Source organism: Terrapene carolina, unplaced genomic scaffold, assembly GCF_002925995.2.
Source record: "Terrapene carolina triunguis isolate 2854851 unplaced genomic scaffold, T_m_triunguis-2.0 Scaffold374, whole genome shotgun sequence".
Taxonomy (NCBI): domain Eukaryota; kingdom Metazoa; phylum Chordata; order Testudines; family Emydidae; genus Terrapene; species Terrapene triunguis.
The window spans coordinates 12913421-12927493 of NW_020664725.1; the positions used below are offsets into that span (position 1 = coordinate 12913421).

A 14073-nucleotide genomic window follows, 5' to 3' on the forward strand; every position below is an offset into this window, starting at 1 on the left:
AAGAAATTTATTTGAGTGAAGACTGCTACTTCATACAGTTGAATCAGGAAACAAAATGTACCTACAGAGAACGCCACTGACGGCATTGTTAAATGGTTTATTGATCACATTGACAACACACAATCCCTCAAGATCTCACCGCACACATCAGAAGAGAACAGAGACCTGTTGACTATTAACTGTGGCTGTGCATTCTAGCATGATGATAAAAGTTAACAGAATTCCACATGGGTCTGGGAACCAGCTTTAATTATTATGATCTGAAAGAGTAAGCAAACAGAGAGCTGGCGAAGTTTGCTGATGAACTAAGTTGTTTCAGTTAATAACTATGGAGGATTATGATTCAAAGGATATTGCAACTAGCCTAAAAGTCCAAACATCACACACTGTACATGCTGAGGGGCTCTGAACAGAGGGAAAATATTTAGGAATCGCCATGGATTGTCAGTAAATACGTTTCAATAGCAGTTAAGGAAACAAAAAATATGTTTGGGTGTATTACAATAGAGATCATATGGAAAATACTATGAAAGACAGTTACACCGTCATTAGGTTGACTAAGTCCAGTTTTGTTGACCTCACATTTAACTGTAAATTTGAAAATATTTTGTACTTCTACAGTGACTTCCACCTAAGGATCTCAAAGCATTTCACAAGCACTAATGCATTTAGCCTTGCAGCACCCTTGTGAGGTAGGTAGGTATTACCATCCCCATTTTGCAGATGGGAAAATGGAGAAGGGAAACATGCCCAAGATTATTCAGAAAGCCTGTGCCAGAACTGAGAATACAAACTGAGGTCTCCTAACTCTCATTTGTGTGCCTAGCCACAAAACTATCCTACCTCCCTAGAGAAGGACAGCAAAGATGATTAGAGATACAGGAGAGACCTTGAAAACTAGGATAATCCAACCTGCAAAGGGGATGTGTTAAATATGGCTCAAATGAGACATTTAAAACTGAGGAAGATGCAATACAGTGAAAACTGACTTCAACGTCTTTCGATTTTGTCATCCAAAGGCAAGACAGGTACAGGAGAGGTTACTAGATTAAATTAACAGGAGGCAAAGCTATAACAGGTGAAAATACTTCTTTACTAAGCCTATGATGAGCCTACAGCGTTCAAAGCCTCAGGAAGGCAGAGTCAGATACTGAAGATGGCGTTTTAAAAGGGCCTGAATCATTTTATGATTAACAATATTTGCAGTGTTACATACAAACAAAGGGGTTATTCTGAGAGACAAAACAGAATTGTTTGCCCCATGTGCAGCACTGAACTACTGGTGAATATATTTTGCCTTTCTCTGAAGCATTAGGTGTTGGCCACTGCCAGAACAGACCCCAGACGGGATCACCCTACTGTCTGTCCTGGTGTAGCGAATTGGATATTCTTGCTTGCTATGACAATATGAGCCTGACACTGGATAGTTACAACCCAGCGCTGATGCAAAATCTGGGGTAGGGTAGAATATGCATAGCTATAATAAAAGCATTTTAGACTTCTACTGGCATGCAAACTGTGGGAAATGGGATCCCCAAGCTTGCATTATGACTCTGCTCACTAGGGGGAAGTATTGTACAGTATCTTTCTGGTGTACTCAACATACGTCCCCAGATTTGGCATAAACCCTGGGCTGTGACTACTATCCAGTGTCAGGCTCATATTATTGCATCCATCCACTGTTGCATCCATCTCATACTATGAATCCACAAATGACATGCAGCAGCCTGAAACATGAGAGGTGATCATTGTTCAGTGAGTAACCTGTTAATTCGTAAACATCTATTTGATTAAAAATTTAGTCACACAGCATGAAATGCACCTCTGTGCAGAGAACCAGAAGAAGGCCTATGCACAACTTATGTCATAATTAAGTCCTGAGAGCATAAGTGGAGGACAGGTCTTCTGCTGGCTCTCTTCACTGGGGCAAATTTCACCCACAGTCTAAATGAAGAAGAATCTTATTAAGAAATCTTCACAATAGGAGCATTTCATACTCAGCTGGATTAATTCTTGGCAAAGCAACAAAATTTACCGGCGGGAAAATCCCTTGGAAAGTCCAGCAAATGCCATAAATGTGGGTATGTGCAGTAGGGAAACTTGTACCAACAAGGAGCGAAGGAAGTTACAAAAAATTTACCTTGCATTAAATAAGATAAGGCAACTGCACCCTTCATCAACATACCCCAAAAATTCACATGGAGAGAAGTTCTCTATGCAAACAACCATAAAATGTATTTCAGAGGAAAGATCTGAATTACAGTTATCCACGTTGGGACTCCTGCTGGTGAAGTCATTATCTGTGTACATTTAAAAACAAAACCCTACCAAAACAAAACACTACACTGCACACCTCCTGAGTATAGGATGAAAGAGAGATGTCAGTCATGTTGTTTAAGGCACTCAGATACTATGTTGAGGAGGGCAGTATAAGAATCTATATAGAATAGAATCTGAAACACAGATAGTGATGGAAGGGGCCTGAAATTAGAGAATGGAAACTGGTATCTACCTGGCTCTGATATTGGTTTAATCAGCAGAGTAAGTTTTCTGTTATTCTTTTTTGTTTCATTATTTTTTAAAATGAAGATTTAAGAAAATAATAAATAATAATAACAACAACAATAATAATAATAAATAAAAACCCTAACACACTAAAAAAGCCAAGATTTTCATAAGTGACTAGTAGTTCTGAGAGCCTCAATTTTTGAGTGCTCAACTTGAGACTTCTTATAAAGGACCATAATTTTCAGAGAGTGGGTGCTTTGCACTTTCTGAAAATCAGGTCCCTTTATAAGGTGTCTCCAGCTAGGCTCCCAAAAGAGAGGCACTAAACATCATTAGTCACTGGAAAATGTCTTGACCCAAAATTCTTCCTCTGAACTTTAAACCAGCATTGAAGCAAAGAAAAGAAACCAGTTCAGAAACTCCAGCAGCATGCTGCTCTTGGTTACACCCATTCTATCCAAGTGCAAACAGTGTAATCACAAATAATGAAGTTGCTGCGGTTGCCCAGGTGTCGCTGACTGACTGTCTCTCCATCAGCAGTAGGTTCAGCAATGTCCTTTTGGCGAAAGGCCAGACCCTGAGCTGGTATAAATGGGCATAGCTCTACTGTATTTTGCAAAGATGGATCAAACTTCTTTCTGATGAGAGAAGTTCCTTTCTCTGGGAAATTTCTTCTAAGCAAAAGGGGTGCAGCCTTCCGTGAAATGTGTGGTGTGAATGGCATCCAATCAATGGCATCTGAAAGGCAGGAGATGCTGGAGCATAATCAAGTGACTCACCTTTTCCTGCAAGTCCTTTTGCCGAAATTCCTTCCCCATACTTTAATCAAAATTTGTAAAAATTAAAAGTTTATCTGAAACGTGTAAAAAAATATTGGCTGTCATGAGTAAAGTATTGTACCTGAAAGCACAAGTGTAAGGTAAGTATATAATTTTAGGAACAGGAAATCTAACTCAATATGCCTGCCTTTTTTTGTTTGTTTTTTATGTCAGTTACTTTTTATGTCTTGCCTAGCTAGGATATAAGTTCATAAGAACAGGGGCTGGCTCTTGCTATGTGTTCATATACCACCTAGCTGGTTGAGGCCTTCAGTTGCTATAATAAATAAATAAATAATATTAACTGTCCCAATTTTCATTATATTCCCCCCAAGTCCACTCAATCTACAGAAGAAAATTTACCGTACTGTAGACATCTGAATTCTTGTTTACTCTTCCTTTCAATCTCCTTCCTTCATAATGTCCTTCCTAAACTCCTGAACAATTCTGGTCCTGCCTAAATCTCTGACGTCACTTTCTCCTACTCTCCACCTCATTGCCAATGGTCTTCTCAAACTAATCTCCAAAATGCCCCATTTGTATCCTTGACCCAGGCTTCCCGAATGCTTGGAATTTTCTCCCTTTCCTTGAGCACATGGTACACAGCAGGTTAGACAGGCAGAAAACCATTCTAAGTTGTGGGACATTACTGAAATACCCTATGCCTTTGAGCAGGGAATTTTCTTTGCTAGCCCTGAGGTTCCCTTGGATAAGTGTTTGGCTAAATGGTTCTGACCCTGGCTGTGGAAACCAAATGGTGCCAACCGAAGTGGCTTGTGCAGTTCCTAGAAAGCTTTATACACAGCCTCTTTGTTCATTTTGCATGCTGGAAGTTGCTTTCACAACTGGTTGTACATTATAACACTCCCAGTAAATTTAAATTAAAGCTGTTACTGATATGGTGTTGGGTCCAACAGAGAATGTACATCTCACTCCCTACACTAAATATCTCTAACAATACTTCTTTGTGGGACCAAACTTACTGGTGATATTTGAGATTACAGCATTAGGCTGTTCATATAAAATATCATGTACCTGCTGGAGTGGGGAGAGGTGGAAGCCATAAGGGGCTAAATGCACAAAGATACATAGGTGCCCACCTGCGTCTTTAGGTGCCTTAGTCCAACACTTAGGTGCCACTGACACTCTCAAAACCCACCGCTCAACTGCTGCCTAACCCTGTAGGTGTCTAAAGTCCCCATTGCACCTAAGTTTCCACAGGTAGGCATATGCAAAACCACCTGAGTTCTGATGCCGCCCCTCACTAATAAGCTATGCAGAACCCTCAGGTCACATTTACAGGAAAAGACAGCCTGGGGGAAGCAGGTCTGGAATTTTTCAGATTCAGGCAGGCATGTGTCTCCAGGATACCCAATCAGCCAGTGATTAGGCCCTTACTTGGGATATGGGAAATCCAAGTTCAAATCCTTCCTCTGCCTATTTTAGAGCAGGACTTAAAGCCAAGTCTCTTGCATGCTAGGTGAGTGTCCTAACCTCTTGGGTATTCTGGGTCAGTCTCTTTCTCTCTCTTTCTTCTTTTTATAAATACGGAATTCAATATTTATTGGAGCCGGGACTTCAACTGGACTCTCTCCTACATCAGTGCCCTACTCAACAGGCAATAGAACCACACACTCCCTTTCTCTCTCTCTCTCTCTCTCTGGCCAATTAATAGTTAATTATTTAATGCAAAGTGGAACAGCTCCAGTGGCAGAGACTGGGAGAGCCCCACCCCGGAACACCCAATGGACTGGTGGTTCAAACACTCATGGGGGATGCGTAAGACCCACATTCAAGTCCCTGCTCCAAATCAGGCAGAATAGGGATTTGAATTCAGATTGAGTCTGGCCATTACTGTAGCCTCTCTTTATAAACACTGAATCTCTCCACCTTCAAAGTTCTTTACAAATATTACCAAATTAATTCTGAACATCCCATGAAGTTGGAATGATTATCCCTGTTGTACAGAAATGGAGGTAGAGAGAAGTGAAGTGACTTCCCCTAGGCCACGGAGGAGTCAATGTCAAGACTGGAATTAAAATACAGGAGTTCCTGGTATAGAATTCTGTGATCAATCAGTGGTGTTGGAACAATTTGTATAGTGGGGGTGCTGCAAGCCATTGAACAAAACTGTAAACCCTGTATATGATGGAAACCACTTCAAGCCGGGGGGTGGGGGGCTGCCGCACCTCCAGCACTCCTATGCTCAATCCACTAGACCATGTCTCTTTCTGTTCAGGTTTTACCTATTTGTAATCTACCTGCAATATAATTCTATTGATCAACCACCAGGCCATGGGTTAGGGCACCCATCTGGGAAGTGGAAGACCCCAGGTACAGTCCCCCTGCTCAAGTCTCTCTTTTGTTATTTATTCACAGTGGAACAACTTCAACAGGAGAGACGGGGGGAACCCCACATTAGAATATCTGAGAAGTCAGTGGTTAGCGCACTCTCCTGAGAGGAGAGAAACACGTGTTCAAATCCTTTCTCCCCTTCGGGTAGAGAGGGGCAGAGGCGGCTCCAGGCACCAGCGCACCAAGCGCGTGCCTGGGGCGTCAAGCCGCGAGAGACGGCCTGCCGGTCGCTGTGGGGGCGGCAGTCGGGAGCCTTCAGCGGCATGCCTGCGGGAGGTCCGCTGGTCCCGCGGCTTTGGCGGCAATTCGGCGGTGGGTACGCCGAAGCCGCGGGGCCGGCGGACCTCCCGCAGGCATGCCACCAAATCCGCGTTACTAGCTGGACCTCCCACAGGCGCGCCGCCGAAAGCCGCCTGACTGCCGTGCTTGGGGTGGCAAAATACATAGAGCCACCCTTGTCAACCACAATTATTTGGCTCCTCCTTCTCGCACAGAAATCTTTTTGTAAATATACTGGCACTGGGGAAATCTGAGAGTCAGCACTCACTTTGTTTTGTTAATCTTTCTTGAGTTACAAACTTGTGGAGCCATATTTCTATATAACATTGAGGTTACCTGGCAAACAGACAAGTAAGATAGACACTGGTCTGTCGTGTGGCTTTGAGCAAAACACTTTACCTGACTGTTCCTCAGTTTTCTCATCTGTAAAATGAGGATAATCATACATGCCTCTTTTGTAAAGAGCTTGGAGTTTAATGGATGAAAAGCAGTGTTGTATAAGAACTAGGTACTATTGTTATCAACACAAAAGGCAAGATCCTCAGACGCTGTAAATGCAGTTACTCAGATTTACATCATTTGGGAATCTGGCCCAAAGCCCGAGCTGAGGATTCCCCCAACAACGTGAGGTGGAGAGGCAAGGCATTCCAGCAATCCTTGCCCAGCAGAACAGCTCCTGGGGATCCAGCCTCACTGGTGCAGATTAGAGGAGCTGTGAGGTTATTGTAATTTGTGCTAGGACCAACCTAGCACCCAGCTGGTTTAGGATTTCAGGTAGCGAAAAGGAGATATAATGCCACTTCTGCGTCCCCATCCCTAAGGTGTTGTGAACTCAGCTAAAGCACACTTAAGGACTGAATCCCATCTGTGTGTGCTTGATACACGGGGTATCATTAAACAATTACAGGGTATCATTAAATAATTACTTTACAACCCATACGCAATGGGGACCTCATCCTGAAAGAAATCTTTCCTGAACCAGGAGCAATGGAAGCCTTCTACAAGTGGGGGTGGGGGGAGCCCACAGGTACCTGAACCATGGTCCCGTCCCCACACCACCCCTTCCCACCAGCCCCTGCCCTCCTGCCACCCATTCCCTCTGAGGCCCCGCTCCCAGGCTGCCCCTTCTCACTGAGCCCCCATCCTCACACTGCCCCTTCCCCCAAAGCCCCACTCCCACGCCACCTCTTCCCCCAGGACCCCGCCCCCGCTCGCTCCTCTCCACCCCCTTCCCCTGTCGCTCACCCTTACAGCCAGTAAAAAGTGGGAGGGCATAGCTCCCTGGCTCCCCCATTCCAGCATCCCTGTCCTGAACCGCCTCTTCCGGCCTTCAAACAACCCCCCAAACCTCACCATCAGAAGCAAGCTCCCCACAGACCAGGACACAACAACTCAAAGCAGCACCAGACACTACCAGAACAACGGATCCAAAACCTGTGGACATGTCTCTTCTGCTACAATGATCGATATTCCCCACAACACACCTTTCAAGATCAATGCGTTCTACACATGCCTATCACGTGTGATGTACCTCATCCACTGCAGTAAATGCCCCAATAACAGCTATGTGGGTGGAACCAGGCACTTACTACACTCTCGAATGAACTCACACAGAAAAATGATAAAAGACAAAAATACCATATCATACGTGTGGGTGAATACTTTTCACTAAATGATCATTCCATATCTGACCTCCTAATGCATGTCCTCAAAGGAAACCTGCAGAACACTTTCAAAAGTCAAACCTCGGAGCTTAAATTCATAACTTTGCTAGAACTAAATATCATGGTCTTAATAAAGACACTGGATTTATGGCTTATTTCAACAATCTGTAACTCACTAACTCCCCCCCCCCTTTTGTCCTATGACGGCCGAGGTGTTAGCGAGTCACTTCATCTTGAATGGTCCCTTACAATATATGTTAACCAGTTATGCTAAACAATCTGTTCCACCTTGTATATGGCTGTGACACTCTGCGTACCTTTCTGAGACCCGAAGGAAAGCTCTGTGTAGCTCAAAAGCTTGTCTCTTTCACCAGCAGAAGCTGGTCCAATAAAATATATTACGTCACCCACCTTGTCTCTCTACTTGACATAAAGATATGTTGTTCCCCCTCCCCCCCCCCCCGAAATAATTGAGTTGTAGGGACTGATTTCTGATTGGCTAAAGCACAAGTAAACAATTTAGCGTCACAAGTTCAGTTTGGTCTTTCTTCACCTTTATCTGTGGACGCTCTTGCTAGAATGTTTAACAGCTCCTGAGGCTTGATGGGCTTGTTCTACATTTCACCCCCTTGGTATGCACTTGCAGTACTGGAGATAGATACACAACTTCAAATATCTTCCCTGGAGAAATAAAGATGGATTTTAGTTCCCGCACTCGACAGTTCTGTCAAAAACTTGAGGAATGTTATTAGCCACATGTAACATTATATTTTCATAGATCAACCATGACAGCATGGCACTGCTTATGAAAAAAAAAGTTTAAAAAGAATATCTATCTCAGGGTTTCATACCACCACCCATCGTCACAGTATCTGACTGCCTTCGATGTAAAACCAACAGCAATAGCAAAGTCCCTAGTGGACTTCATAGACTCTCTGGCACTTCTCTCTTTATGGAATCATAACTCTGAGTGGGTAGAGTTTCTTTGTGGTTCCCCCCCACCCTCACCAAGGGGTTTATGGGAGCAAGGGGGTGTCAGTGTTTGCTCCTTTTTTCAGGATTAAATGTCACACATGTAAGGCTGCTTTTTATGTAACTTTAGAAAAAAGTATAAATAAAAAGTGTTAATAAAACTATTTAAATTTAGGGCCAGATTTATTTGTTCTTTGCACAGTTTAAACCTTTGGGCAAACTAACTGAATTCCTGGGAAACCATTTTCCCCTCCCATATTCTTTTAAAATCAACAAATCATTGTTTCATGTTTCTTTTTTATGTTTGGAAAAAAACGTATTTTTCAGTTTTGTACTTTCACCGCTTCCTGCTCAATCCCACTGAGCTCTTCTTAGGAAAAGTCACTTCTTCTTCAGCTGCTGCAATAGTTTGTTAGAAAGAGGGTGTGGTATTTTCATGCTGTGACGTCTTTCAAGCCATGCCTGACTATAAAGGAGGCAGGGAGGTAATAAGCCATGCAGCACTCAAAAGTAATTTCCACAGACTGCTGGGATTTGAAGATTGATTTTAGTCTATATCTTCCTTTTAAAGAGAATAAGGAAATTGGATTCAGCTAGCAGTGGCTAATTGCATTGGGGAATAACCGTGTTCAAATTCTCAATGTAAAACTTGGATTTACAGATTTCCTTAAAATCAAGTAAGCATTTTTTCACATGTATGGTGGAAATGCTGCAAAAAATCAGAATGAGTCCTGAAATACCCACCAATCAAAACATCAGTGAAAGTGAAATCGGTGATTATAGCACGGGCCAAGGATCTCCTTTGCCTGGGGAAACTGCCAGCCCCAAAAGTTTTTCTCAACAGAGCCCATCTTTGCCAGCTTCTGGATTAACAGAATTTAATGTTGTGAGTCCTAAGAGCTGTCATATTCCCCCAGTAAAAACCCAGGAGATGTCTGCTCTCACTGGTAAGATTAAAATTTTGTTCACATACTTTCAACTATTTTGTACAACAATACTGCATCTCTTTGCAAAGCCATACAGTAACTTCTTGTAAGAACTGTGCATTTTAGGTACATGCAGTAATAATGTCAAATGGAGAAATATGATCAGTTTATGTAGTTAGCTTCTTTTTGGTTTTGATGTGGTTTATTCCTAAAGGCAAAAGTTCTTCAATGTCTTGCAGATTGCTGTAGTAATATTCCATGATTTGTTTACCTATAACATTTTACTGCTCATTTATTTATTTTCTTAAGTATGTTTGGTTCTGCATGTAATAGTAATGTATGACTTGGTGAATAATTATAGAATTGTATATGAATATGTATAATACATTATTGCCTTTACTGAATGCTTCAGTTGCAAGAATGCACCTGGGCAGGTAACTTGATGCATCATCCAGCATTTTTATTATTTAGTAGCCTGAAAGAGAACAATAAAATTAACATCAACTTTGAACTTCGATAGTACTTTCATCCAGGCTGTCAAAGTGCTTTACAAAAGTAATTAATTGAGCCTTAAAATATCTGCCAGAAGCAGATATTAGTCCCTCTTCTAGAGCTGTTTGAATAGTAAACAACTGACTTGTGAGGTCATATTATTCATGGGTATTCTGTCACCTGCTAAGCATTCAGAAATTCCAAAGGATTCACAAGTTTTAGCAAAAATGACAAGTCATCCCAAAGCGCCGATCATAAGTGCAATTTTTGTTACATGTTTCCTGCTGAAAATATTTCAACCTCCTAAACAGGGAACAAAAACAGGACCACATGAACAGTAGCCAATTCCCAGGCCACTCCCCATCCCCTGTAGTCTCTGATGTGGTAGCATGTCAAGGGTAGAAAGGGGCGTAGTCAGAGCTTACTGAACTCTGGCTATTCTCAGCTGGAAGCAATAGCCAGCCAGAGTAGAGCAGTGATTATTGGGTACAGCTGAAAATGTAGTCCATGGGATAAATTTAGCAGTGCAACATGCATCTGATGAAGTGGGATCTAGCCCACGAAAGCTTATCCCCAAATAAATTTGTTAGTCTCTAAGGTGCCACAAGGACTTCGCGTTGTTTTTGCTGATACAGACTAACATGGCTACCGCTCTGAAACCTCAGGTTTTATTTATCTGTGTATGACTGCTATCACCACAGGATCTGATCACCCGAGTCACATATATCCCTGTCATTCTAGGCCACCATGGTCTTGGTGTTTAATCATAATCGCGTCTCCTCTTTTGCTTTAGCTTCACATGCACCACAATGAGGTGCTCTAGGAGATGCAGTAGCTCACCACTGCCTCAGTGAGCATCACCTCTATCAAAGTCTCAGCTTTCAGCAGCCCATGCAGTGAGTCTTGACACATGAGGGTCCTCCTGAACCTAGGCCTTCTTTGTGGCCCTGTGTTCTCTTTCGATTGGCCCACAACCCAAAAGGACAATGGACCCTTCACATCAGTAAATTTTTGTCATGATAAAAGACTTATAAAATTTGATACTTTTAAGGTTTTTCTAAATGCTGGAAAAATAAGTGTTGCTGAAGGGGGGAGGAGTCATGCAACGCCTCTGCCTCTGCTTGCGTCTATCTCTGCTGTTGCTGTCACGGTTGTCTCTGTTGCTGCCTCTGCCTCTAGTTATGATGCTGTGTTCTGAGGTTCTGCCACTTAGCCCAGTTCTTAGTGATTGCAGGTCTTAGTGATTTCACTGGGTAGTGGGGGCACTCGCTGCTGCTGCTGCTGCTGCTGCAATTCATTTTCCCTGTATTCAAGATTAAAGTGAACTTTAATCTGAAGCAGCCAAAACTGATCACTTTGGCAAAGCAAGTCTGTCTGCTGATCACCTAGGCAAAGTAGATTTGTCTATGCCAGGGATCGGCAACTTTTGGGGGGAAAGATCTCAGGAGCAGACTATATTGGCCTAGACCAGGGATTGGCAACATTTGGCCCGCAGCCCGCCAGGGAAAGCCGCTGGCAGGCCGGGCCGGTTTGTTTACCTGCAGCATCTGCAGGTTCGGCTAATCACAGCTCCCACCGGCCGTGGTTCGCCGCTCCAGGCCAATGGGGGCTGCGGGAAACGGCGGCCAGCACATCCCTCGGCCCGTGCCGCTTCCCGCAGCCCCCATTGGCCTGGGACGGGGAACCATGGCCAGTGGGAGCTGCGATCGGCCGAACCTGCAGACGCTGCAGGTAAACAAACCGGCCCGGCCCACCAGCGGCTTTCCCTGAACCAGAGAACATATAGCTCAGAGTGGGAATTTTCCCCAACTAACAAACCACCTGAAATTATGCACATCCTCTCAGGGCAGAACTACCTCCTACTCTCCCTATCACACAATGGCTTGTAGAATTTATCTTGTGGCAATTTCTTTTTCAAGTACCTTATTTTGATTTTTTCCAGACTCTACGCTTAGCACTTTCCCCCCTCAGAAGCAGTATGTTGGCGTGCGGGTGAAAATGCCAGTGCGGGAGCTGCTGAGAAAAGTCCGGCTTTCCAAAGGGATGGCCCCCAGTGACATAAAGGTAAGAATCTCCTTGAGTCTGGAGAAGTCACCACATATGAAAGTGTAACATGATGGCAAAGTAGGTTACATGTTCTCTCTCTGTGGCTACTGTGCACGGTGCTGCTGCCACCCAATGGAATTACTCCTTTAAGTGAAGAGGTAGAGGTCTGCAATCTGGTGCTGTGCATCCCAAATTCAGACATTACTGAGGGACTAGAGTGGAGATTTTTTCAAGAGCAGGGTAGCAAGGATCTTTCTCGTCCAAAAGAAATCACAGTTTCCATGCTCTGCAAAAAAATTTATCAGCTAAAAGTTGTTTGTATCAGAATTATTTGGCTCAGGCCACATACTGTGCACTAGTTAAATTTTTCTAGTAAATGTTACCATCTCAAAATATATTAATTTTTGTTTGCTTGCTTGTTTCCTTAGGAAGCACAATCAATAAAGGCAACTGCAACTAAAGGATCTTCTGGAACAACAGGTAAAGAACCCCCTTGGGGGATTGCAAACTCCTCTTCCTATAGATTGATGCCTCTCACAAGCACATGTACATAAAGAACTGGGTCACAAGACTCTCAGACACTTCCACAGGCTGCCTATTGTTTTAAGGATATAGGGCCAGATTCTCAGCTGGTATAAACTGGCATAACTATTTTGTTTTGACAGAGCTATGCTGAGATGATGCTGTTGAGGCTGTCCCCTTATATATTTCAAAGTTGTACCCTTTTAAAAAAACAAACAAACAAAAACCCTCTGTAGACTTAGATCCAGCCAGTTTTATGGAGCTTTTCTGTCCTTCTGCTCCCTCCCCACATGTAGCAAAAGCTTCCTCAATGTCCCTTAAAGCACACACTGATCCATCCTCATAGTACGTCTATGCTAACACAAATACACATTAATATGTGCACCTTCATGTACTCCAAAGCCCTTGCCAGAACCAGCTTTGTTTCTTAAATTTTTCATGGTTGCACCAGCAACACTGCAGCTCTAGCAGGGCTGCAAAGCTGAGAGACATGCTGCTATAAGAGGGGTGGGCAAACTTTTTGGCCTGAGGGCCACATCTGCATATGGAAATTGTATGGTGGGCCATGAATGCTCATGAAATTGAGAGGTTGAGGTTTGGGAGGGGTTGAGGGGCCTGGCTGGGGGGGGGGGGGGGGGGGCGGGGGGGGGGGGGAAAATTGGGGGTCAGGGGGGGGGGGGGGGGGTCGGGGTGGACAGGGGGCTGGGATGCGGGAGGGGGATCAGGGCTAGGGCAGGGGGTTGGGGCGTGGAGCAGGGCTCTGGGGTGCAGGCTCCAGGAGGCGCTTACCTCAAGCAGCTCCCAGAAGCCGCAGCATGTTCCCCTACGGCTCCTATGCGGAGGCGCGGCACCAGCCAGGCGACTCTGCACGCTGCCCCGTCTGCAGGCGCCGCCCCTGCAGATCCCATTGGCCACAGTTCCCGACCAATGGGAGCTGCAGAGCCAGCACTTTGGGCGGGGGAAGTGTGCAGAGCCCCTTGGCTGCCCCTACGCGTAGGAGCCAGAGGGGGGACATGCTGCTGCTTCCAGGAGCCACAGCGCGCATGGAGTGGGGCAAGCCCCTGACCCTGCTCCCCAGCTGGAGCATCGGCGCCGGGCAAGCCCCCGACCCCGCTCCCTGTAGGGAGCTCAAGGGCCAGATTAAAAGGTCTGATGGGCCAGACATGGCCCGCGAGCTGTAGTTTGCCCATCTCTGTGCTATAAACAAGGCTTGAGGCATTTTCACCATATACTTCCTCTCACCCATGTATCCTCTGGGGAGAAATATTGGAGTGACTATTATTTGCATTTTTTTTAAACTCAAATGTTTTTGTTTTTGTTTCCAATAGCAAGAAGAAAAGCTCGCCCTTATACAGAAAACCCGTTCAGACAGGTATGCATGACACCTTTTGCTTCAGGCAAATCACACCTTTCTGACTTTCCAGGCAAATCACATGTTACAGTTCTGAGGCAGAACAGAACACCTGATGACTGAAGTTTGTTTTTCTTCTT

General features: G+C 44.3%; 1 protein-coding gene across 1 annotated transcript in view; it reads right to left on the reverse strand.

Annotated features, from left to right (window-relative positions):
- Positions 1-6408, reverse strand: part of POU2AF1 (POU class 2 homeobox associating factor 1) — a 73259-nt gene extending 66851 nt beyond the window's left edge. Inside the window, exon 1 of the mRNA XM_029912900.1 lies at positions 6360-6408. Within this exon, the coding sequence (XP_029768760.1) occupies positions 6360-6408 (49 nt within the window). The remainder of the gene's footprint in view (positions 1-6359) is intronic.
- Positions 6409-14073: the final 7665 nt, after the last annotated feature.